Here is a 25,740-nt window from a genome sequence, read left to right as displayed (position 1 = left end):
AATATCATACATAAAAATAAAAGACAAAAATAAACATTCAAGTTTAATTTAATTTTGATGTATAGTTCTTGCACCTAATGATGCATTGATATATTATTGTTTAACGAATTCAACACTTCTCTAACTCATCAAATGAAAAATGAAGTAAAACATACAATAAAACTAAAGAGAGAAAATTAAGCTAACATTCCTCTACAATGGTATTACAGTATGGATTTAACATGTATATACTGACAGTGTAAAAATTTTTACAGTGCCGGTGCATATATTTTAAACTCTTACAATATTATTAGTACAAAACTAGATATATGTAATAGGAATGAGATTCATTTTTAAAAACCATACTCCACATCTTAGCCATCAATTGTAGGGAAATCTAACGGTTTAGATCTACTCACTAATTCAAACCATTGTATTTCCCTAAAATTGATGACTAAAATGTAGAGTAATATCCTTTAGTAATAAGTAGATCCCCTCCCTATGCAATGTAAGCCTTATAAAATTTGACCACAACCAATCTCTTAGCCTATGTACATGACATTTAAGAGAATTATCACTGCTTCAAACCTTAAACAAAATAATCAGTTTGATTAAAGCTTCTTGTTCAGTGCAGACTTTTTGGACTTGAATGATGAATTTGGAGTGTCCTTGAATGCTGATGGACAGAACCTACTTACAGCACATTCTGCACAGTGAGGCCATAGAGGAGTACAAATTTTCCTTCCAAATCCTACCTATTCATATTGAAAAGAATGTTGTAAGATTAATGATTTAATATGCCCAAAAAAGCTTATAGCATTGCACCAATAACACAACATAATGCATTCCAAATAGTACTAAACTTAGGTGCTATTCTTTTAGTGTTGCTATTCAATATGAACTTAGCTATATGTAACAACTATTACATTCTAATATAAGAATATAACATGTTAGTTTTATTGATGAGTAGTTACACAACATGTTATGTTTTTAGCACCAACACCTAAGTTTTGTTCCTAAACATAACCATTTAGTTTCATCTATTGATATACAGTGAAAAGGAATAAGTTGAGCATACCAGAAGAGGATTTATTGGAACCCATTCTTCCCTTGGAAGCCACCGTTGCAGCGCCACTCTTGTTTCTTCAGGCATCAAAGTTTTCTGCGAAGTTGAAGGAGAATATTAACTTTCATTTGTCACATTTAGAGACAAATTAGCAGAAGAAAGTAGAAGCAACCCAATCAAAGAGGGAAAACTAGAACTAGTAAAATGTAGATCATAAATGCACCTTCTAAAGTATAAGTATTAATTTCAGAAACCTGTTTTGAGGCTGATCTTGAAACCCATCCAAGTCTATTGCAAATACGGTGAACATGAGTATCTACACATATTCCTTGGACATTGTTCCATCCAAGAATCATAACCTATAGTATCATTAACAAAATGAACATGTAAGAAGAAAAGAAAAAACTAATGCCACTAGCAAAATGAACCTATAAAAATTAATCACACATGCTGCTTGAATTAGAAAAGCAATTGAACATACCAAATGAGATATCTTAGGACCTACTCCTGGAAGTAAGAGTAGTTCTTCAATTGAGCTTGGTATGTCTCCATCATACTTCATGAGACAAATATTGGCAATTTTCTTCAAGTTACTGGCTTTTCTTGAATAAAACCCAACCTGGAAAAAGGGTACCCAAAAGTACAAGCTTATAGGTATATATATTAATAGAACATAAAATGAACACGAGTTAAATTGACATGATAGCATGAAAACTAGGGAAACTGAGGCTTGAATAGTAGCATCCTTAATTCGCCACCAAATAGAGATTATTGGAATCATATGAGAGGAAAGGTTATTCAAAAGACGCCAAAGAACATACAGGGTAAATCAACTTTCTGATGGTTTCTTCATCCGCTTTTTCGATAGCATCAGCAGTAAGCAGACCATTTTCATGAAGGCGTCGAGTTGCTCCTATTCTTAAAATACACAATTGTCACTAGAACTGTTTCATAATCAAATTGAAATAAGACAATACTTTTAATGCAACTTCCAAGTATTAATCACATAAAACATGATAGATGGTTAACACTGAACACAATTTGGGTGTCAAAGTACAAAAGCTGCATAACTTTAACTTAGCAGTTTATTTGCAACACATTCATTTTAAGAGTTCGGCCTTCAACGTCATTGGTACAGGACATGGTTTAGGACATGCCTTTATGTATATGATGAAAAAAAACACATTAGATCATAGAATGAATCTTTATGTACATAAGCTGCAAACTAATAACAAAAGAAAAGCAAATCTGAACAAACATTTTCTGATGACCATAAACATTGAGAAGGCATATGTAGTTACCACGAGTAACATGCTCCTTAGTTTGGCTTGATAAAAGGGATGATGCCAGTACAGCAAATCTTCTTTCCTGATTATATATATAAGAATTAAGGTAAGGGTAAACTTATCCATTTCATCATGCTTCATACTGAGGTCTGAAATATAAAGAGAAGAATGCTACCATAATCACAATGGTTCATAGAGTACAATTAAAGAGAATTATACTACACTAAAAACTCCCTGTGACAGAAATCAAGGTTCAAAATGTATATTAATGACTAATAAGAGACTGCACAAAGGCCACGGATTAGTTTTGGTGAGAATGATTAATACATGCACTGTTCAACAAATCAATTGCAAGGAGGGACTTTTGCTTTACTTTAGCCAAACTATGCATGAAGAGTGTTACTATATCCTCCTAATACTAGATAAATAAAGTATATAATGAAAAAGTAAATACATTCAATATACTACCACAACTAAGCTTTAATCTCATTAGGTGTAGTCGTCGATATGGATCGAACGACACCATAATGTTCTATCATAAATTATGTTCATTAACAAAATATTTATCTCAGTTTTCGCATATGGTTTTTCTTGGCATCTCTCGTACTCTAGAAATTGAACTAACCTTCATTTAATTTATTCTCCTTATTAGAGCTTCTAAAAGTCTCGTTCACACATGTCCAAACCGCCTACGGCATGATTATGCCGTATGTTCTACAATAGGAGTTACTCCGACTTTCTTCCAAATACATTCATTTCTGATCATATATTGTCTACTATGCCCATACATCCAACACAATGTTCTGATTGATATTTTATCTTCCAACATTTTGGAGGATTTATAATTATTCTAGCATTAAACCTTAGGATAGAGAATCAGAGTTAGACCTTGGGTGGAAGATTATCACCAGCTTTGTCCCATTCCATAGTGTCTACTGGATCATATGCAACACACTTCATTTTGCCAATCCCTTCAAGCACCTTTTCCCAGTAGGCAGGTGATTCACCTATATGTCATATCTCATATATGAACTGCATAGTTTCAGCTTCCTAACACCATATTTTCTTAATCCCTTAAAGCCAATTTGTTTAAGCTATTTTTACAACAAGAACATAAGTGATTTTTTTTTTATGGAAAATCATTTCTAACATTTACATGTTTGTTTTGTTGGACTTGTACCAAAATGCAGAAGCTAAGAAAAACAAAAAATTTCAGCTTGTATGAGAAGATATATTAACATAAGGAAAAAAAAAACACTTTTTTATAAGTATGGTCAAGCACAAATCAACTTTTTGATTTACATGAAATCTACACAATCAAAATTACTTTTTTAGAATCACTTTTTTAAGCTTAACTAAATGAGCCCTAAACTAAGAAAGAGGCACTCACTGTGGTGAGCCAATTCATTTGCTCCTTTGTATGCAAATCCTTCAATCTCATGAGTAGGAATCTGACACAGCATCAAAATCTATTCTTTTTATAAAGTACTTGCAGTTAAAACATTTCACATCGCAATTAAAAACAGGCACATAAATGGTAACACAAATTGAAAATTAAAATTGGTGAGCAGAAAAAAACTCTAAAAAACAAAAATTGAGTTTCACCTTTTGGTGTTCAGTTTGAGTTTGAACACTAATTTTGGGTCTCTTCTTGGTCACAATCACAGAAACTGAATCATGATTGGCAAAAAATGTGAACTTTTGGAAAAAATTAGAATATTTTATGAGATAAAGATAGAGTGAGTTACCTGGGTGAATTTTGGAGGAAAAGCATGATCTTGTTCTTGTTGTTGCAGAAATAAGGAAGAGCTTGATACACAATCCAAACATGTTGGAATTTGGAGGAGGGACCAATTATACAAATTATTGATTTCATTCAATTGAGAATTAAGCAATATTATAGACTATATACTAAGACTAAAATGTAGATTTAGTTTAATGTTCTTCCCCCTTTTGACATTTTAGCATGCCTTAAATTCCATACTAACATTCTGACTTATTTGTATTTAAAAAGGGAATTAAGGTGGGTTTTTTAAACCCAAATAATATGACACTTTTATCGAGAATAAATAAAATTTACCAATACCAAAAATGGCATTTTGATCTGTGTGCAAAAGCAATAGGTAGTACTGGAGCATAGGTAACAATGAATAGTAAAGATTCTCTGAATGGAGGATAAGTAATACAAAAATCAAAAGAAAAATAACATGATATTTTTATCTTTTTATATATAATAAAATTATAAAGAAAATTGAGTATTTATCTCTCGATTAATGACCAATACAAAGTTCAACAATGAATCCAACATAACCATGTTGTAGAGATATGCTATTCCTCTTCTTTCATTTTCAAACATTTTCACTGTTTTCCCACCTCACCTTCTCTGTTAACAATAAACTATGTAGGAGAGCATAGTATTTACTACTTCCTCCTCCATTCCAAAGGGAACCATCTTTTCTTCTTCACCTGGTGATTTTTATTCTGTATCTTGTTTTTTTTCTTCTTCTCCAAGTCACAAACTTTAACATTCCATTGCATGCATATACTTTTTTATAAAGGTTAGGCCTTTTCAGACAAAGAGACTAGTGTTGTTTAAATTAAAAAGGTTTATTTCTTCAACTGAAAAATTCCCAGTTTAAAATAACTCTTATTTCTGTTATTGAGTGTGGTTGTTTAGTTTTTTACCCCTTAAAATGGTGTTTTTTTTTGTTGTTGCTAAAAGGGTCATTTGACATTTTTGTTTGATTTAGATTTTACTAAAAAAATCATGTATCTGAAGGGAACATAAACTAAATGTCAGCTTTTATAGCTTTTTGATAAAATGTGCTAGATAAGCTGAATTTTTTATAGCTATTTACAAAAATGTATATGCAGAGAAGATTATTGAACGGTTCATTTGAGAATGTGCAAACATTTGTGAAACTCATGTTTGGTAAAGTTGATTATTTGGGGTTTATAGAACATGCATGTCTAAGCAATGATATTTGTTCAATTTGTTAATGCAAATTTTATTAGGAAGACTTTATATGCTAGTTTTGATGTAAGGTGTTAGAGAAATGTGTGGTTTTTCTTTTGTTTACAATTTTATTTAATTGTTTTTGAGAAATAGTGATGATTTGTTTCCCCCCTTTGCACGCATATGTTTGCAATGCAAGTTTGTTCTGTTAGCTATAATCTGTGTTTGAATGGAACTTAAAATGTATGTGAAGGGTGAGTGGAACTAAAACCAGTGGATAGAACATGGTTGCTCCATCAGATGTTTGTTGTACTGAGGATACAGTTAAGGCATTTCTAGAATACTTGGTTGATCCGATGCTGCCAGCGAAATCTACTAGCCGAGATAATCCCACACTATCTCAGCAGCAGTCACTTGCAAAACAGGTTTCTTCATTCACCTCTTTGACCCTTACAAGCATATACTTACTGGTAGTTATTTGTGGACATGTTAGAACAAGACAGAATAGAACATGCATAGTTCTTTTGTCTTTGGTATATTCTGTAAACAAAACGACAAAAAGATTAATTAGTATAACATTTCGGTTCCACTAACCGATCTCACCTAGTAGAATTAAGACTTGGTTGTTGTTGTATTTTAGTTCCACTAAAAGGGACGGAACCAGAGAGAAGAGTACAGAACATCTTGCCATGTCTTATTTAGTCCTATTACATTTGTGGAGGTAACTATCTCCGTGGATATTAATTATTCTGGATTTCGTAATCTTCGGTGTTAGGTGCATTCTGTTGTGTTGCTGTACAACTACTACCACAGAAAACAGCATCCAGAACTTGCATTTTTGAAGTTTGGTGATTTTTGTAAGTTGGCAGTGAATCTGAGGCCACCTCTGTTAGCATATATGAAATACATGCAAAAGCCTGATGAAACTGAGCTTGTTGATGCGGAGAAACAGCTGTCGTTAACAGAAAAAAAGATAATGGATGCATGTGATATATGTATGTGTTTAGATGCATCAAAAAATGTTCCTAACATAAAGGGATGGCCAATTTCAAAAGTTGCTGTCCTTTTAATCGACAGCGAGAAAAAGAACTGTGTGTTGCTGTTTAGTTCCATCACTGAGGGGGTATGGTCAGTGCTTGAAAAAGATGTGGACAGCCCCAGCCAGAGCTCTGATGTTAGAAGTGGAACCATGGTTACATACAAAAAGAGAAGAGTCGTAAAAAAGCGTACAAAAGATGAATCAAATGTTGATGATTCTGGATTTCTGCAAGTAGGGTATTCTGCTGTAAAAGAAGCTGCAGGTAGTTATCCTTCTACTACTGAAAGTTTGTTATGGCTATACTTAGCATCTATTGTACTTTTGTCTTAATTTATGTACTTTTTTCTAATATTTAACATGTCTAATTTATGCTGTAAGCTTTTATTTGTGCTCTCGGAATATTTTAAGCTTATTATCGAGTCACACTTCAGTCTTTAATGAACATTTTTCAGTATGAAAGTTATTGTGTCATACTTGAACTTGTTAGTGATTGTATTATCGTCTCTGAATTTTTCCTTTAATGGGTGCTTTTGATTCATGAAAAGTAGAATATGATTTTTCTACACGATACAGGTATCGATAAGACGGATATTATGCTTTTGGAAAGCTGCACTGTATATTCTCAGAGCAAAGAGACGGCAGCTTCACGCTTTTACATAATGAAGTGCTCCCAATTGATCAGTCAGGAGGATAATCAAGTTCCTATCAGATATTTAATTGAAAGGTTCGTTTTAATTGCTGTTGTTTTGCTATTGACTGATGCTCAGATCTTAAGGGTGAATGACATAGCTGTCAACTATTTTTCCATCGGTAGGATCATGGGGAAATGTTGCCTTTTTCTGTCAGCTTTTCAGGTGTTGCACATACAAATTTGCTTCACTTACTTTTCAATTAAGTTATGAACTAGTTTATGAATCTTCGAATGGTAACTAGCGTATTTATTAGCTTCCATTTCATAGTTTGTTGAATTTTTCAGGAATATCACTGTAACACTACTTGTTGGCCAGAATATTACAGTTTTATTATAAGGGTGTCTTCTGTTACTGTTCTAGTTTCGTTATGCAATAGGAGGTCATAGAATGACACATGCATTAAGCTGGCCTGCACTATCTTATCGCTTTTGAAGTTTCTGTTTTATTTAATGCTTTGATATTTGTCTGTAAACTTTTAAATGATTGTCATAAAGAAGTAAATATGATTGTTATCAAATTTTGCATATGCTTCTTCATAACATCTTGTCTTATCTTTGTATAGTTTGCAGGGTCCTTTAGTCAAAAAGAGTTCTAGCAGTTGGATATTTACCCCAGTTGTCGAATACTTCCATGTGCTTCCTTATTCTCAAATAATCTCAGACTGGATTTCAAGGTTGCTATAACTGACCCTACCCATTTTGTAGTGCCTGATTATGTTTGATTTAGTAGTACTTTTACTATTTTGCATCCTATGTTTTGTGAGTGATGCTATTTTTTTTTATGCTTCACCAAGTTTTATTCTTGATCTAGCATTATGTGTGTTGGAACCAAGGACAATTCCAAAAGAAAAACTAGTATTGTTATCTAGAACCAATTTTGGTGATTATGATTACGAGCTTATAGGATAATACATTCAAGTTAGAAGTCCTTATTAACCATATTCTGATATTCCTCCTAGAGTTGCACAATGGACAAGTTTGCAGAAATATATTATGTGCCCATCATCATAAATATCAGAGCCTTAACGTAGCGTTTCCTCTAATTATCTATCATTGCCATTTTATGTTTTCATTGGTACCTCCCCCAATAAGATAAAGTCATTTATTTGTGTAATAAATTCTACCTTTGTAGAGAAACATTCTCAAATAGTTTGCAAGATCCAAAGCTGGCAGAGAAAAATATAACGGCAGACAGCCCTGAGGTGACAGAATCACATGTAAGCAGCGACGAGGGCATGTCTGTCACCCTTTATAACAAGCCGGGAAGTGATGACATTGAATCTCAGAATCAGAAAGAGAACAATGGAAGCTGCACAATTATACAGTCCGATTCTATTGAGGAAGCCAAAGATATGAATGTGGACGACCCTACACTTTTTCCGTCTCAAAATATAGCAGAATGCCAGGATATTGCTCATACTTTACAAGTTAGTGAAGATCAAGAGATAGAGACTCCATATGTGCAACATTATTCTAATGGATCTTCAGCCCTAGTTAAGGTTCTAAACTTATCGACTCAACTAAATGACTGAGTTTACTGCTTTCCTTCTTCTGACTGCAGTTGATTCTACTTGTATCTAATAAAGTAGCTGCCGAGTTGGAAGTAATTGTCATTTTGGTTTCCTTAATGATATGATGTGAGGCATTTCTTTTTTGTTTTATTAAATTTTGAAGTTTACTAAGAGCACAATCTTGTTAAAACTGTGAATCCTCTAACTGAGTTGATGAGGTTTGTACTTTAATTGTTGCTGAAATCAAGCCTTATGCATATATGAATTAGTTCTGTGACATAAAGCTGATTAACCTTTTTGAAGCATGAAATTTCCACTTAATGCCTAAAGTAATGATGTCTATCCAGAAATTTACGGAATCGCTCTCATCTTCTACAAAATTTGCAGATATGGGCTTCCTATTCTGCATTATGTGCATATGTGGGCCTAATCTCTGGATTAAGTTTGTATAAAAAGTCAATGTGATTGTGTAACATTGCCAATCTTTATGTTTTTCACTTTTGCTTAAACTGATATATATGATTGAGTGATGACATCTGAGGCTAGACTCTAGAGGGAGTATGGGTCACAGATATTGTTTCCTACTTACACTTTTCGTCTTTTGTTGCTCATGAAAATTCTTATGTTAAAAAAGTAGTTTCAAAGCTTCTTCCAATATTCATTGATTCTCAACTCCTTGCATGCCATTGGTTTGGTAGGCTGAGAAGGACGATTCAACAAGGATGCTCATCACCGTGGATGAAATAAAAAATCAATCTTATTGTAATCAGAACTGTGTCAATACCGCTTCTGAAAAAGCTGCTGTCAATGAATGTGCCTTGATTGCAAATCATTGCAACTCAGATCTTCAGAAGCTACAAACTCTTTTATCTTCAAAGAGGGAAACATTGTCACAAACTGCCCTCACTGCTCTTATAGGAAAGAGGAATGAGCTGGTAAAGACCTTCTTCATTGCTTTTTCTAATGACATGAATGTTTTTATTTATTCTGAATAACCATGCATCGACACCTGCAACATATACACATGCTTATCGAGATTGTATATACATGGTTATGTATTAGTAACTTGACTAGATAGGGAAATAAGTTTGTGCTTAACACCAAACCAATTTTTTTATTTAAGTCATAACTTACATGCTTCAATGTGTTCTGTACTTCTATTGTATGTTAATCCTATTGTTGTAGTCCATTGTGTCTCAACCTTGAAATTAGTATTCCGTGTATTTCTTTCATGGAAATGCACCTATTGCTGTGTACCTACTTTACTGATTTTCTTTAACTTTAAGGATTAACCTCCTACTATTATTCATATGGTGAAAATATCTGCATTTGCATTTATCTTAGACTTAGTTTCTTGTGAAGGCTCTTCAGCAGCGCATGATAGAGGATGAGATTGCTCTGTGTGATAAAAAAATTCAGAGAATCTCAGCTGGTACATTTTCCTTTTACCATGTTCTTTGTCCCTGCTTTTGTTTTTTCTTATCAGTATGATTTTTCCCTTTTAACCTTCACAGTATTTCTCAGTGTTTAGCATCATCCTTTTTATAATATTTTTTTCTGATTTAGTATCAAACAAGCTTTCGAGTAGATATGATACTGGTTTAGGACATTGATTATGGGATTCTTGTAGGCATTTTCCCCCATTTTATCACATGTAATTATAGGACTTTTCTAGGGAATATCTGTTGTTAGGATCTCAAACTCAACAAGCATATTAGGTGCAAGAAGCAATTCATCAAAAAGTAGTGTATATTAAGGAGCATCACCAACTTAATCTATCATTAGTTTGATCGAATCTAAAATTGAAGGACCTTAAATTTCAATGTGAAATTATTGTATTAAACGAGCCTTCACTCCAGGAGATTCATAACTGCATGTATCACCAACTATAAACCATCTTTTTAGTCATAAAATGTGCAATCCTGATCATGAGGCTTAAAGCTTGAGACAATAGTTGGCTTATATGAATTTATTTATTCCTCTACCATATAAATTTTGTCGATGAAACGATAAAAAGCTATTGCTTGATGTTTGTTTGCTTGACAAAAGTAGGTCGGGATGATGACTTGGAAATAAAGATAGAATCTATTATAGAAGGCTGTAATGATATATGGATAAGAAATGGAGGAAGGATGTGTCAACATAATGAGGATCAATGCTCACTTCCATGTTTTAAGAGGAAAAGATTGACAGAGGCTGTGCTCACTGTGCAAAGTCCATGCAAGGCAAGACATGTTTGAACCAATTATTAGTTTTCAACATTTCAATTATTCATGACTATGGTTTAGTTTGAAAACATGTTATGTTGGGTTTTTCATTTTATAGTTTGCTTGTCATTGGTGTTTTTGGTGCATTGAAATGGTCACTTACTAATGCTTTACCAAATACATGATGCTTTATTAATTCTATTTTGTGCTGTATATGCAGGATCCCATGAATGTTGCTAGTTAGGAATAGGAACACGACTTAATACGGATACAAAAATACAGTGATTTAATAGAAATATATAGTATTCAGACAGAAAAGATCGATTAATAATCAAGGCAATTACATATTAAAGAAAAAGTAGTTGTAAAATTGTGAGAAAAAAGGATTGAGTTTTCAACTTAGTAAAATACTTACAAAGCAGATTGATTCCTATTCAAGCAAAAGCAAGCATGGGCTATTAACTTACATCAAATACTAGAAATTTATTTGGAGATTAAGTCAATTCTACTTGTTCTCAGTGATGTTGCTCAGATGATACATGTGATTTCTTCTTGGTAATGCACTCATATTTTTACTATATAATGAAAGTCGATTAATGCTAGTCTCAGAGTACATACTCGAATATGAGAAGTTAACCCTTTTTATTTTGTTCTGTGTGCATCTTTTTAAATGGTTTTTTTTATGGACATGAATTATGATAGAACATCATGTATTCATGTCATTGTTTGATTCATGTAGCTGACTCGACCCAGTTGGAAAAGACTTGGTTGTTGTTGTATACATCTTTTTAAAAGCACTTTAGTTTGACATGTTACTTACAGATCTCTGTTGTGTCCTTTTTTTATCTTTTGTTGTGTGACATCTTTACTTCAAAACTATATTGGAAAGGATTTATTGCTTTTGTGTGCAAACTAGAACTTGACTTATTAGTTAGAAATATATGCTAACTATGCTTGTTATCTTCATATTCTTGTTAATCATGCAGGAACTTGATGCTGTATGTCATGAAAATAATTGGATCCTACCAACTTATCGCGTATCTCATTCAGATGGTAAGACTCTCTAGTATATATTTAGAATCCATTAGCAGCATAAGTTATTCAAAGTTAAACTATACTTTGGTCTCTATATGTGTTACTCTTTTTCAACTTGTCCCTAGAAGTAAGAAGATAAATAATCAATTCAATCCCTATATATACAACTATTTTCAATTTGGTCCTCACCATTTATTGTTGTTGTAACACTTTTGTTGGACAAAACTGAAAATGATCCTTACAATAAGGACCAAGGTGAAAATGATTATCAATCCAACAAACAGATTAGAACATCAATAAACTGCAAGTACCAAGTAAAATAAGTATACATATAAGGACTACATTTTTTTAGGAGACCAAACTGAAAACAAGTTTCACAAATAGGGACCAAATGTTTAGTTTAACCAATATTCAGTCATGCAATGCACCACTAACATGAGTGCTTGTTAAATTTATAGAGATCATTTGCACATTTAATTGCTCTTAAGTTCATCTTTGTGATACTTAATGACCTTAGATGTTTATATTATCTATGTTAACTAATTATCATGCACATAACAAATATAATGTGTACCTTTTGAAGGTAAATTCCAAGCTAATGTAACTATTAAAGGACCTGACTTTGAGTTTTCATGCTGGAGTAATACATGTTCCCATCGAGTTGAAGCAAGAGAATCAGGTGCTGCTCAGATTTTGGCCAAGTTAAGAAATATGGCAAAACCAGACCACTAATTTAGGCTCTCTATGTTGGAAGCATACAAGTGCCATGCTTTATTGGTTTATCATGTTCTCTTGGGTTTTTTCTTGTGAAGTAAGGATATTAAGGAAAGTGAAGTATATGTTATTAATGTAGTCTAGTGAGTTAACTGCTTCTTGGCATGTTGAACTTACATAATGTTAAGGTTGCTGGATGGAAAAGGATTCACACATGTACTTTGAGGAAAAACTGACTAAAAAAGTAACTACTAACTAGTGTACCCAAAAAAAGAGTAACTAAACCCAGACATATTCACTTGAAAAATCCCTTTATATATTAACAAATATCAACATTATCATACATTTGCTAGAATGAAATAGCCCTTCCTCAACAAAAGAAAAATAAGATATGTGCTCTTATTCACATTTAACAGACGTAGGCATGAATGATATAAATCCTCCAAAGAAACGTTTAGTATTCTGTCAATGAAAAAATGGTATACTCTATTGCAATCTGGTTTCATTAGATCCTGCAGCTTTCAAGAATTTATCATAAGGGCTTGAAGGTGGTAGTCTCAAAGGATGTTGCCTTACATGATCATGTGAATAGAAGGGGACTTGATCCAGCGCTTGGAATTGCTTCTGAGTTACTAACTTCAAATCACCTTTTGAATATTCCTGTGCCTACACAATGGCACAGTACCAATAATGAATAATCGTTTCTATTTACAGATTAAACATGAGATAGTCCAAGAGTTATCAATAACTATTTAACATGAATTACATAAAGTCAAGAGAAATGGGTTTAGCATGATAGGGGCCATATAAAGTTGAAATGAGATGTGCTCTAAAGAGAATTCACTCCATGGGACAATACATGAATCTGTTGCTTTTATATAATTTAAATACTATTCATTTCTTCTATCTAATTTAATATTTGTGCTTTTATATTAATTTTATATCTATGCCATAGGTGTGTTGTGTCCTATAATTTTTAAAATTCGATATATCCATGTGTTTGTGTTGTATTCAATCTGTATTTATGCTGCATCAGTGCTTTAAAATGTCAACCATTGATTTTAGGAACATCAGTTATAATTCCTCATTTCATTCTCTTAAGTGCATCAGGGAGCAAAAAATGAACACACTAAAAAACCAAGAGCATTTGAACCAATTGAATGGCAAATACATCCTGGAGAAAAAATCATTTATAACATAACTTTTGTTCTGAATGTAAAAGATACTAACCATAGTTGATAAAGGGAAAACTTTTACTTCACTTTCACTTGAAAGAACTACAGCCTTAGTCTCTTGCGGGTGCATAAAACTCTGAAGAACTGACATTTTCTGTTGTTTCCCAGTAACAAGTGCCTCACACTGGTTCTTCATTTGATCATAAGGTAAAGGATTTGAGGAAATGGAGAGACTTGCAACTTCCCGTGCAGTTTCCAAAACCTATCCATACAATAGTCCACATATTATCTTTAAGAAAAGAAGAAACATGACCTCTACTCTCCAGCAGAAGTATGAAAAATTGGTTCAAAATACAATCACATCCCAACCAGTTAGATTATAGAAATAAAAGCATAATTTTTTACCGATTCCAAAAGTTGACTAACTCCTATAACATCAGGGTTATTGGTTGAGAGTGATGTTCTACGATCTGATTGACTTCCACTTGGTTCAGGCCCAGTTTCTTCATCCATCAAAGCATCTGGATCCATTATCTGCAAAATGACCAATCACAGTACTAGTCTAGTCACACAATTTTTCAGGATCACTACATTGAGATGTAAATTTAGAAAATGTTACCTCATCAAAATCTGAGAACTCAGTCTGAGCAAGAGGAGGATACGGTTTTGGCGTCTCCATAAACAATGGAGGTCCAGACGGATATGCATCATCAGGGGAAAACCCCTCCAAAAGTTGTTTCTTTATGCTGGACAACTGTTCCTGGTAAATATAAGGAATAAATCATGTTAATTCCACCCATAATTGCACACAACCAACATACTCTTCTTCAAGCCAATACACTGCAAGTTTTGCCGGACAGCCCACATTAAGCAAATACCCCAAAGATATCTGCGAGTATTCTTTTTTCTAAAATTGCTATAATAAGATAGTTTTCAGAACAAAATGTGTGTGCATGTTCCGATGGAACACATGTAACGCACAAATATGTCAATACTTGAACAAAAGTAACCCATTTAACTGCCTGTATTCAATCATTATTGAAAACTTGGTCAGAACTTCAATTTATTATCTCAAACTCCCACATCTTTGCTACTTAAACAAACTGAAATGTAGTCCATCCTATATTTATTGTCCTTTATATATATATTTTTTCCTCATATCACCATCCTCCTATTTGAGAATGTAAAACTCCTTACATTCTTCTTTACCTGTTTTTCCCTCTTGCAGTTGAAGGGTTTGTATGAAAGTATGTAACAGTAAGATTATAGAAAGAGTAGAAAAGTCTAGTTTCGGGGAAATCAACTAATTGAGAATAATTTAGGCCTAAAGTACCATTATTAATTCAGGAAGCATCTAGAGTATTCTTTATCAGCCCAAGCAAATTCATATTACCTCAGACAACTTTGAAAATTTAGCCATAAAGAATGATATTACAGTCTCCTTCAACTGTTTGTCATCCAATTCTGCAGTTGAAAGTGAATTCATAGCAGCAACTTCATCTTCTTGAGATCCGTAAGTTATCTTATCAGATTCTATGCAAACTGCCTGCAGCCTGATATCATCGACTAATTCAAGAAAAGGATCTACCTGAGAATTTATAAATATAATTAATTAATATCAAAATTAGAAAAGGAAAGTAAATGTATCACTCAATTTTAAAAGGAAACTGAAGAACATGGAGATGAAATGGGGTTTGAGTTAAGAGGTTCAGCAGAAACTAACTGTTGCCTCAGTCAGGGATGCTTTAACTTTTGGGATTAGATCAGGGAAATTGCCTGCCCTGGCAGAGAATATGAGCATGTATGAAGCCAAAGTAAAAAGTGACCTCCTGCGAGATGGTTGTAAGCCTCCTTTAACCATGTAGAGAATCATAGCATAGAGAATAATGTCAGAAATTTTTTACCAGACAAAATAATTATTCTCAATTGAGAAGTTTCAACTACAGGAGGACATTTTGAGAAAGCTCGAATTATGATTCTATTCATGCCTCCATTGTATGGAAATGAACATTCCTTTCTTTTGTACGAAAAATATCCTGGAATGATGATTCCATTCCAAGCCTTGATTCCATAAAGGAAGGAACACTGTCACACCTTCTTGGATAGTAAAAAATAACTAAACGTTCCACTTACCGGCTTGGTCCAAAGAGATGCTCCTGAGGGAGAATGCCAGTTGGAAACATCTTGCTAAAGACATGTAACTGGATGTCTGCAGAAATGAAATCAGATCTTCATGAATATAAACATATCGACAATGTGACATTATTTGGTATTAAAAGCTATCCGGGTTAGGATAGTATGTGAGACTTGAACCCTTAATAGAAAGTCCAAGAATCCTTCTGGGCCTTCTGTTTGCAGTGTTGATTTTTTAGCAGTAATGGAGCTTTTTACTTCTACCAAAAAAAAGTTTAATTTTTAAACATTATGAAACACACTATTTTTACTTCATTTAGATATCTACTTTTAACTCATTCTATATAGATAATTGCTTCTCAGTAAGAGAAGTAGTAACTAGGCAGCTTTATAGTAACCCATGTATGAGCAATAGTACAAGTGACAACACAAATTTCTAAACTGGTAATTACAAAATGTGGACAATTTTAAAGTGAGTAAGCAATTATTAAACATAATGAGTGATGTCATTATTTCATTGTCTTTACTGATCATAAATCTTTAAAACTAGTTTTTTTATCGGAAAAAATATTAGAAGAAAGGAAAAGAGTACAAAGGAGGATAAGATTTTATCTTTTAACTAATAATGGAACTCATTATTAACCAATCTCACCTTAGAACGAGTAAACAATAAGGCAATGCTGTAAGTGTGCGCCATTGCCTCAAAATTTGCGGGGCCATTTTCCACAGATGTTGCCTGAACCCAGATTGAAGAAAGCAAGAGACGTACTTGGTGACTGCTCAGCCTAAGAGAACTTAGATCCTGAAAATTTCAGACATACACCATTTGCTTAGGAACTACTGAAAATAAATATTCAGAGTCCCCATTATTGGAAAGAAAAAGAGATACGACCAACTTACTGAAAAAAGCTGAACTCAAGAATCATTAGATTTTTACTATTATTACTATGATGAAAAGGAACAGCAGACCCTACCCCATCTAACCGAAAACATTATTAAATACATACGGTTAATAATGATGAGAAAAAATTCCATACATCTTTTCCATCGGTTAGAGTGCAACTAAAGCTGTAGCCACGACATGAATGAACTGCATTTTTCTTCCCATTGACATCTGCTGCTATTGCCTTTCCTTCTACCACATTCCCATTCAAGTGTTCTGCTTCAGAAAAACTTACATGTTGAACAGAGAAGCTATCACACTGTACCTTTTTTGCCATCTTGGCTTTCTGGTCCAGCCAAGGAGAAAACATGGATGGCATAAGAACCATAGAGAAGACACTGTGTGCTCCAATTTGTGTTTCATGGTCTGGATGAGCCATGGCCAGGAGCAATTGATGAAACAAGGCATCAGGGAAAGCCTGGAAAGGTCCAAAATAACCCATGAATTTAGACAGTATACTAGAGCTGGGCATGTAGAAAAACTCATTTCAGGTCTAAAGAAGACTTGCCTTCTTGTGATATGATACATTAGGAATGGAAGTGATTAATTTTGCAGTTTGATAGACAGCAGATATTGTTGTTCTTGCTATTATGGTATTTGTTGAGACATTCTCTAGCACCACAGCCATCAAATCAAGAATGGGTCCTACATCCCCAACCTGTTATAGTAGAGGCATTGTGACACACACAACCACTGCAACATACTCAATCCTAATATTCCTTTGGATTAGCTAATATGCTCAAAAAAGAGAGGCCAAACAATAACTTGTAATAAATTTTATCTAATCGTCTATGAAAGTCAGAGATTCAATAGTGGCTTCTCAACATTCTCATCAAGAGATTGATAATCAATGAACAAGGCCCAAAAGAAAAGCTCTTCAGTAGAGAAAACATAAAAAATCAGATCCCAAGGAACCTCAGAGAAACAACAGATAAATTCCTAGAATGAAGCCAAGTGTCATATAACATATAGTAGTAGTTCAAAAGACAAACAAAATTGATGCATACCTTGTTTGAAAGTTGTAATATACACATTTCTAAGGCATACTGAAGTTCAATATTCAACTTGTAGACATCATTTCCAACACTGGATGCTTCAGTTGAAATTTGCAGGCACTTCCTTAAATGTTTAATGAGGTCAGATATTGCACCAATGATTGCAATTGAAGACTGCTGCTTCACATTTTGTGCAAGCTGTGTTGCAGTGTTAATAATATGAATCTGAAGGTCAGGATGCTTGGCAACATTCTTATTATCCAAGTGCTTGACCAAAATGGACAACATAAGATGGGAGTTATCTCCTAGTATTCCAAAAGTGAGAATCAATTACATGGAAAATTAGAAAAATATCATAGTTAAGAAAAATTATAGCATTGAATATTCCAAGGCTACCTGATTCTGCTAAAAGGGACTGCAAATACATCAAAACACCACAAGCCACTCCATTTTCCGAAGACCAGTGGTTTTCAGTATCAAAAATATGAAAAAGTGGTTCAAGGACACGCCGCACAGTTGTAGCTTCCTTTGCCATTTTGGCCATATTATACAAGCAAACCTTCGACCAATAAGCAGGATCTTTAGCAGTATCCCTGTAAAAGTGGTAAACACAATACATACTGTCTAGGATCAAGAATTTTGGCTACATAATAGAACGAGAAGGTCGTAGAATAGAAAGAGAAGACATACAAAGCTCCTGTCACAACATTCAGCAATGAAGGATTCTTCTGAGTGATGTCTGATAAAGAATGTACATGGTCCTCTTCTTTAGAAAATCCTTGAACCAACTGCTTCTGAGATTGTGAATTTAGTTTCTCTACCTTGGCAGAGTTGGATTTAGATTGGGAATCCATGTAATTCTCCAAAACCACTGATATAATCTATTTCAAGACCCACCCAACAACAAACGAAAAAGATAATAATTAGAATGGCGAAAAATGTGTTGCTTCAGATGCAAACTAGCCTACAAATTCAAGACTTGAGTTTTGATTCAAATTTTGGAAACAACAAATAAATACACCAAACACATCAATGTTTACTGCAACCCTTTTCTGTATGTCATTGCTTGTATTAACCCACAGTGATTGAAGGGATAAAAGTATGGAAATATCAAATAATACTCACTTTGTCAAAATCCATGGAGAGATGTGAGTGCTCACCCATGAATTTAACCTGGTCAAAAGAACATGGGAAGAGAAGAAAAGGCATTAGATAAGGTACAAGTGACCTTAAAAGGCAACTGACAAAAGAATAGTGGTATGAACAAGGTAACCACTTCAAATCATTTAAACGCATCACGCTGTCACTCTTACAATTATTGGTAAAACCAAAGCTTCAAGCCCTCTACAGCTAAATTGCTAGTTTGACTCTTTCTTTTCGTAAATACAATTTTCACTCTTTAATTTTGGTAAATTTCAATCCAGTCCTTATATTGTAAAGCTTCATTTTTCCAGTAAATTCTACTAAATTAATGAAATTTGCAAATCTATATGAAGAAGCTTAATATTTAACAACTATTAATCAGCACTAAAATTGCTAGCAATCCTCTTTGTCATGCATCTATATTATATTAAACCCCCTTCACAGTGCTCCATCTCATAAAAATAACTCTGTGTAGACTGGTTAACAAACAAAAGAGAAGTCCTTGTATTAATTGCACACATAAACTTACGGAAATGGATAACCAAATTCTGCAAGTAACAATGGACCAGAGAAGGTACGTTACCATATTGGATAGAGCTTTTAGTCCAGCTGAACGTAGAAGCAGAGCTCGTTCATCATCTCCCACTTCTTGAGCCAATTGACAAAGTTTCGGAAGAAAACCCTCTAAGCTGAACATGTATGTACCATCTATCTACTTTTAACTCAAAGTGTCAATATCACCAAATTTAATCAAAGAAGTGTGTGTGTGCGTGATGCGGGGTATACATGCAATATATATCAAGCAGGCAGACTTCAAATTTAAATCAGTTATCAATCAATATGATTAAAAGGGTGGTGAACTCTCAATCGACATGCACATGAGCCAACCCTATAGAGATTTTCATACTAACAGGTCAGAAAGGTTTAACACCAACTACCTGGCAATCTATAAATTCAACAAGAGCATCGCAACCTAAGATCCGCATTTCATCTGCTTGAGTTTGCTCCAACAGAATCCGGATAATCCCCAATAAACTGTTAGCAAACAGTGACCTGCAATATTAAAATGTATCATTTGAATGTTATTACTTCATAAAATTAAAATTAGCGTCCAACAGAAAAGACAATGAAGGGAGTTACAGGAAGGAGGACAAAAGGTCACTAGCAAATGAACAGAAAATCCATTAGAAAATACAAGGGCAAAAAATTGACACTGTCTGACATTGCTTTGGAATACAGAAGTTAAAGAAAAAAAGAGAGTTCTATATGAACCATATTTTCAAGAAGGGTTTCTCACCAGATTAGACATCAAGAGCACATGTGTAATGTGTCTACAGAAGCAACTATTGGCAAATCTTTTGGAGTGAAATTTTAAATTAAGACTGCTCAATGGAAGTAAATTGTTAGATATCTGAGCATGACATAGGGATTCAACTGTCTTTAACAGACAGTTATTAGTGGACTGCTTTAGTAATTATAAAGGAGTTACAAGAAAGGAGTGAGGGCATTCATTGTTTGAAAAGGGAAAGAAGAGTGGAGAGTCCAGGCTCTCAAATATCATGGTATAGGAGAGTTTGTACTCATAATTCTGTATAGTTCTTCTATCTCTGGATCAGTATCGTACTGATACAGTTCAGAGATCATTGTTTCTATCAATAATACACAATTCACCTACTTCTTCTGATCAACTCGTATCATACATTTATCATATAAATCATTACCCACAGTCCGATATGCCCAAGTTTTCTTAAAACAAAACTAGGAAACATCAGTGAGCTAAGATGAATGTGTCTTAAGGAATAATGTCTGGATACAAAAAAATCATAAAGTCAATGAATTTAAAAACGACTTCTGCAATGAAATTTGGACGATAAAGCCCCACAGCACCCATTTCTATTCAAAGTTTCAAACAAACTTGGTTGGGATCAAATAACAATTCAATCCAAGGAATATGCACTGAATTAGTATGGAATAAACTTACATCTGCTCTTTACATGAGGATAACAGTGTCCTGTATATGCATAAGACAACCTTCACTGAATCAAAGTTTCTGTGACGCAAATCCTTGTAACATCTTTGCTCCAAGTTTTCAGTAACCTGCCAAGTTTTCAGAGAGCTCAATTAGATGCTTCATGAAAAGATTCAGCGCTTAAATTTATTTAATGGTGTTTGCTTAAATTTAATACATGCCAAAATTGGAACTAGGTGAAAAATTGCTAAAAACATTCAACACATGGAGGTCGAAAAATACATCCAATAGCAAAGCTTTCCTTATTCAAATTATTAAATGACAACTCTTTCCTTTAACATAGCCTCATTATCTCTGAAGCACGGATACGTTGATCACCCTCACATATCAGTGTTGGAAACGTATCTGACACGGATACGCTCGGATTCGTGAAGGATATGTATCCATAGAGTATCCAAAAATTAAAATAAATAAAGATGGAGATAGTTATCTGATACGTTTTCAACTAAAAAAATAGGATAAGATATGATATGTTTTATCAAAATTAAGCGACATCTCAATAATCAAGCAAAAACCAACTTATTTAAGCAATTTTATGAATTATTCTACTATATTTTCTAGTTTTGGTACTTGGAATTTTGGAGGACAATAATTTGCACTTTCCATTATATTTTCTACTTTGGATATTTTGATTTACATTTATAATTTCATCATATTTTATGCATTTTTTACTATTTTATGCATGTATCCCTGAACGTATTGTATCCTATGTTTTAGAAAAAATGCATGTCGACGTATCAGATACGTATCGTATCTGACACATGTATCCATCCGTGCTTCATAGCTCATTATATTAACGACCATACTTTCCTCTAATAAATATTCACCACTTAAATGAAAATAATGTCAAACTCAAAAATTACAAAATCAGTGCTTCAAATTTCATCCTTAAAAACTAGTCAATCACAGTGGGATGCCGGGCTCCCAGGATCGTGTCGCAGTCTTCCTAGTTCATCTCAGCCTAAGGCATCACGATCCTAGCCACAACGTCTCAGTTACATTGTTATTGGATTTGAGTTATGTCTTTAAGACTGTGTGTTTTATATTTTTGGGCATTTATATGTGCGTAGTATATGACTGTCTATACTTATTTGGTTTCCTCAAATGTCCAAATCCTGGCCATCCCGCTACCGGTTATCCGATATGTGGGGTCGGCCACTCTGCTCCGCTATATGGGATTGACTATGTAGTAAAACTCCAATGCTAAATTTTGAGTTTTATTATTTCTTAAACATGCACTAAGGTGGAAACCTACATGATCTTGTTCAATGTGATCTTGATCAAATTTATTAGTTTCTTATGAGAATGATTATCTAAATTTCCTCCACCATGCCATAACTTAATTGATTACATTAGAAAACTGAAAATAAGAGAAAAAGGCTTCTAAGAATAATATTACCTTAGGAATTCTCAGTGGATTCTTGGAAGCGTACTCACATAGCTTTCCAATTTTCCTATCATTAGGTTCAGCAACCTGAAAAACACAATTAGTAATCATCATGAGCATCCTAAAGTTTCTTGTTTTTTGGCTTGGTTAAGGGAGTAGAGAGACAAAGGGCTAAAAGGGGCTTCAATACATTATAATTCTTTGTTAAATTCAAATAATCTTTAATTAAAAAGGGCAGTCCAGTGCATGAGACTCCCACCTAATGGGATCTGGAGAGGGTAGATGTACGCAGCACTACCTACATAAGCACTAAGCAAAGATAATTGCACTGAGCTCACCTTCCAAAATAATCTTTACTAGTATAAGAAGAAGAAGAAGAAAAATATCATAAAGCACCCTCAAGTGCCCCTACTTCTCTTTAGGAAACCGAAAATCTTATTATTCATAACATAATAACACACCAGCCACTAGACTCTAACAGAAACAGTAATGAACCACAAGGTGGCATTATCAATTTAGTAAAAAAACTAAATAAAAAGCATGTGTTATGTGGCAAGTTAAATATGAAACCCATACATGATAGTACAGATGCATGAAAATAAACCATCCCATGCATACATTTCCAAATAATTGCTAAGCAAAGAAGCACAGATACGGCACGAGACACTGACACTACGGGAACATGGACAAGGGGATGAGGCAAATTTTAAAATTTATAAGACAGAACACAACTATAACACAAGATATAAAATGTAAGCTTATAGTAAAAGCATAAAATGAGAGGAATAATGTTTTCAAAATAAGCATGAGTAATTGTAAACATTATAAAATGCTAATGTGTTTTAAGCATTGTTATATTTCCATCTATAAAAGTACAAAAAATCACAGGGTAAATGTAAAAGGTTGTAGAAATGATTGGGAGTGTCCAAAAGTGTCTTACTAAGGGTAGTGGGATAAGTGTCCAACCCGGAGCTGGCCACGACAAGGACATGGCGGCTATCTTAAGTGTATGTGCCTCATGGTTGCTTAGTCGACTTAAAATTAATAGGGCCCTGAAACTAACAACTAGCTAAAAAAAAGATCATATCAACATGAACTGAAAAAAATCACCTGATTATGTGGGAATATTTCAGCAATGAGCTTCTTATAACGTTTCACTGGCTGTCTTGAACTCGCCCGCAGCGCAGGACAACATACACAGAGGTTACCACAGGCAGGTACAACTCGCCTGGACATAACACCCATTTTCCTATGAATTCGCAAACCCTCTCCCTGAAATCATATTCAATAACAAACAAATTCACTTCAAAAGTTGCATCCACCACATATATCAATAACAAACAAAATCACTTTAGAAATTGCCTCCATAATCCACATTCAAGTATAATCAAAAACTTCAATTCACCCTAATTTCTTCAAATTCAACGATTATCAACAATTCAAAAAAAAATCAGAACTCAAAAACCTACCAATTGGAACTATAAAAAAATTCACTTCTTTGCAAAATCAAGCGTCTCCAATCACGATCTGGACTACACTGAAAACAAAAAAATCCACGAAACAACAACAATGGTTATGCTTGAAAATAGAGAAAACTGAAAATTGAGCAAATCGGTAAACATCAAATTCAACGAAAAATGGGTATATGGTGAGAAACTGTGCCACAATGATTGAGAATTTGAGATTGAAAATGCGAATAGAAAAACGATGATGACGTCACATACATGGAGGTGTGAATGTAAGTAGAAAGTTGAGTACCTACGGTGATGATCGTAGCAAACACATCGTGCCTTTACTTCTTCTCTCTCCTTTTATAACCATTTTCTCTACATTTATTACTCAAACCAACTCATTCCTAATTTAAACATATTTTTTAACAATTAGAGGCATCTCAACTTTTTCCAATTTCATTTAAGGAAAATGATATATCCTCGTATATTCAGAAAGTGAAAAGTAATATGAAATTTGTTAATAATTGATTTATGAGTGATATATGTTTTTTTTTTGCTATAAATTGGAGGATTTAGCCTCCGGATAAATCTATAATATTACTTGAATTTATTCTTGAAATTTTATGGTAATATAAGATTGCATGTCTTATTGTTGCAAAGTAAAATTCTCAACTTATGCTTATGCACATTCCTCTATTATATATGACATCTAATACTCTATTTCATTTAATATATTTGCTTCGGTACCGAGAGTTACATCTCATTCAATTTCTTCATTGTGTTATATAATTTAGTGAATGTAATGTAATATACTTAAATAGTCAATTCTATTCACTTGGTTTGTCATGTCCTTTTAAAGCTTGTTGCATATATAGTTAGTCATTTAATTCCTTTCTTAATTTTTAGATTAGGACAATATTATATGAAAAAGCATATATTTTGGTTTTACTTCTTGAATTTGTTCGATAAGACATTCATCATATGACAATTGGGAATCTTCTTAGACAATATATTGTTTCTCATAACGGTTTCGATCCGATCATTCATATATTTGATTGTTATAGTATGTGCAATTTGAACTCACTCATTTATTATGTAGAGCTTTCCAAGTATCTTACCATATCTCTTTTTATAAATCAAAGAAAACTATGTATAAGCTCTTTTTGTATCTCTTCACTAATCATAGTGGTAAGTATATAACTTTGAAGGTCAACTTCTCCTGTTAAAGCTAAATTGGTTTCAATAATGTGTGTCTCGTGTTTCAACTATCACTCAATCATTCTCTTCTGTAGTTTCATAATACATGTCATGAACTTAATTCTCATATAGTTTGCACGATTTTTTTTTTGTATATTTTCTCTTAAATATAAATTAAAACGATTCTTGTTATATTTTTCTGTCTAACTATTTATTCATTCCTCATCATTTTCTAAACTTCTTGCATCTAAATTTTTTTATTCTACTATAAAATATATAACTTAAATCATTATCAATGATATTTAGCATTCCAAAATCCTAAATGAAAAAATTATGGTAGTTGTTGAAAAGATTATGAAAGTATATAAAAATGGTAATTGTTTTAAGAAAAAATGTATGCATTTATTATTATATTTTCTACCATTTATATTCAATTATCATTCACTCTTCAAAATAGTAATCCAAGCGACTGATAGAATGATGCCGTGACTATATATAAATTTTAAAAAATATATAAATATTACACTAAATTGTTTTTGATAAAAAAAATTCCTACTTTATTAGTTTCTGGTTGTTATAGTGAGAAACAAACGCCCCAACTGTCCCCAAATTTTTACCCTCCAATTCCTACTTTATTTTTTTGGATTTTGTTTGAATCATTTTTTTGGGTTATAGAGAAATTCACAAATTTTATTAAAAAATCATAATTTTAAGGTTCACTGGTTACTTTCCATTAACACTGTTAGAGCTTGTTATATTATGATTGTATCAGAGACCACACAATTGGAGGGTTAGAATGGTAA

At 33.3% G+C, this 25,740-nt stretch overlaps 3 protein-coding genes across 17 annotated transcripts; 1 reads left to right on the top strand and 2 right to left on the bottom strand.

Annotated features, from left to right (window-relative positions):
* On the bottom strand, positions 236 to 4,306 carry LOC109342936 (endonuclease III homolog 2, chloroplastic-like). Of its 4 annotated transcripts, none has more exons than XM_019581018.1 (10): positions 4,080 to 4,306; positions 3,937 to 4,001; positions 3,722 to 3,800; positions 3,220 to 3,338; positions 2,347 to 2,413; positions 1,867 to 1,958; positions 1,527 to 1,664; positions 1,300 to 1,404; positions 1,058 to 1,141; positions 236 to 734 (listed from the first exon to the last, which is right to left on the bottom strand). In XM_019581018.1, exons 1-10 carry the CDS (start codon positions 4,159 to 4,161, stop codon positions 591 to 593), a joined length of 975 nt encoding a protein of 324 aa, XP_019436563.1. In that variant the 5' UTR covers positions 4,162 to 4,306; the 3' UTR covers positions 236 to 590. The 4 variants fall into 4 exon arrangements, with proteins under 4 accessions (XP_019436563.1, XP_019436565.1, XP_019436566.1 ...); XM_019581020.1 differs by having other exon boundaries at positions 236 to 669; XM_019581019.1 differs by having other exon boundaries at positions 237 to 734; positions 3,722 to 3,782.
* Positions 4,654 to 12,731, top strand: LOC109342935. 9 transcript variants are annotated; one of them, XM_019581017.1, is made up of 13 exons: positions 4,654 to 4,800; positions 5,541 to 5,712; positions 6,063 to 6,588; positions 6,900 to 7,050; positions 7,581 to 7,691; positions 8,150 to 8,234; positions 8,310 to 8,361; positions 8,419 to 8,516; positions 9,227 to 9,463; positions 9,891 to 9,960; positions 10,575 to 10,753; positions 11,722 to 11,788; positions 12,354 to 12,731. In XM_019581017.1, the coding sequence occupies exons 2-13, from the start codon at positions 5,572 to 5,574 to the stop codon at positions 12,500 to 12,502; spliced, it is 1,866 nt and encodes a 621-aa protein (XP_019436562.1). In that variant the 5' UTR covers positions 4,654 to 4,800; positions 5,541 to 5,571; the 3' UTR covers positions 12,503 to 12,731. The 9 variants fall into 9 exon arrangements, with proteins under 9 accessions (XP_019436562.1, XP_019436561.1, XP_019436560.1 ...); XM_019581016.1 differs by having other exon boundaries at positions 8,310 to 8,516; XM_019581015.1 differs by having other exon boundaries at positions 8,150 to 8,361.
* Positions 12,779 to 24,106, bottom strand: LOC109342934. Of its 4 annotated transcripts, XM_019581006.1 has the most exons (22): positions 24,014 to 24,106; positions 23,759 to 23,826; positions 23,400 to 23,561; positions 22,302 to 22,376; positions 20,855 to 20,970; positions 19,812 to 19,926; positions 19,457 to 19,585; positions 18,856 to 18,903; positions 18,421 to 18,611; positions 18,127 to 18,323; positions 17,743 to 18,035; positions 17,244 to 17,393; positions 16,830 to 17,153; positions 16,445 to 16,594; positions 15,793 to 15,868; positions 15,383 to 15,510; positions 15,053 to 15,247; positions 14,279 to 14,419; positions 14,065 to 14,193; positions 13,715 to 13,921; positions 12,943 to 13,150; positions 12,779 to 12,897 (listed from the first exon to the last, which is right to left on the bottom strand). In XM_019581006.1, the coding sequence occupies exons 3-21, from the start codon at positions 23,532 to 23,534 to the stop codon at positions 12,971 to 12,973; spliced, it is 2,979 nt and encodes a 992-aa protein (XP_019436551.1). In that variant the 5' UTR covers positions 23,535 to 23,561; positions 23,759 to 23,826; positions 24,014 to 24,106; the 3' UTR covers positions 12,779 to 12,897; positions 12,943 to 12,970. The 4 variants fall into 4 exon arrangements, with proteins under 4 accessions (XP_019436551.1, XP_019436549.1, XP_019436550.1 ...); XM_019581004.1 differs by having other exon boundaries at positions 12,779 to 13,150; XM_019581005.1 differs by having other exon boundaries at positions 12,779 to 13,150; positions 24,048 to 24,064.

Source organism: Lupinus angustifolius, chromosome LG03 (assembly GCF_001865875.1).
Source record: "Lupinus angustifolius cultivar Tanjil chromosome LG03, LupAngTanjil_v1.0, whole genome shotgun sequence".
Classification (NCBI taxonomy): Eukaryota; Viridiplantae; Streptophyta; class Magnoliopsida; order Fabales; family Fabaceae; genus Lupinus; species Lupinus angustifolius.
The sequence above is the reverse complement of the archived record's forward strand: the minus strand, read 5'-3'. Positions and strand labels throughout refer to the sequence as shown.

Bases quoted from the DNA above. Each gene is read 5' to 3' on its own strand.
- LOC109342935 (XM_019581008.1), top strand. From the start codon at position 5,572: ATGGTTGCTCCATCAGATGTTTGTTGTACTGAGGATACAGTTAAGGCA. The intron at 6,589-6,899 runs GTAGTTATCCTT...TACACGATACAG, and splicing joins TGCTGTAAAAGAAGCTGCAG to GTATCGATAAGACGGATATT. The intron at 9,961-10,574 runs GTACATTTTCCT...TTTGCTTGACAA, and splicing joins AATTCAGAGAATCTCAGCTG to AAGTAGGTCGGGATGATGAC.
- LOC109342936 (XM_019581018.1), bottom strand. From the start codon at position 4,161: ATGTTTGGATTGTGTATCAAGCTCTTCCTTATTTCTGCAACAACAAGA. The intron at 1,665-1,866 runs GTATGTTCTTTG...CCCTTTTTCCAG, and splicing joins TCAGAAAGTTGATTTACCCT to GTTGGGTTTTATTCAAGAAA. The intron at 1,142-1,299 runs GTTTCTGAAATT...TCAACTTCGCAG, and splicing joins CAAGATCAGCCTCAAAACAG to AAAACTTTGATGCCTGAAGA.
- LOC109342934 (XM_019581004.1), bottom strand. From the start codon at position 23,534: ATGGGTGTTATGTCCAGGCGAGTTGTACCTGCCTGTGGTAACCTCTGT. The intron at 19,927-20,854 runs GTAAGTTTATTC...TTAATATTGCAG, and splicing joins TCCTCATGTAAAGAGCAGAT to GTCACTGTTTGCTAACAGTT. The intron at 18,324-18,420 runs GTATGTCTTCTC...CCACTTTTACAG, and splicing joins AATGTTGTGACAGGAGCTTT to GGATACTGCTAAAGATCCTG.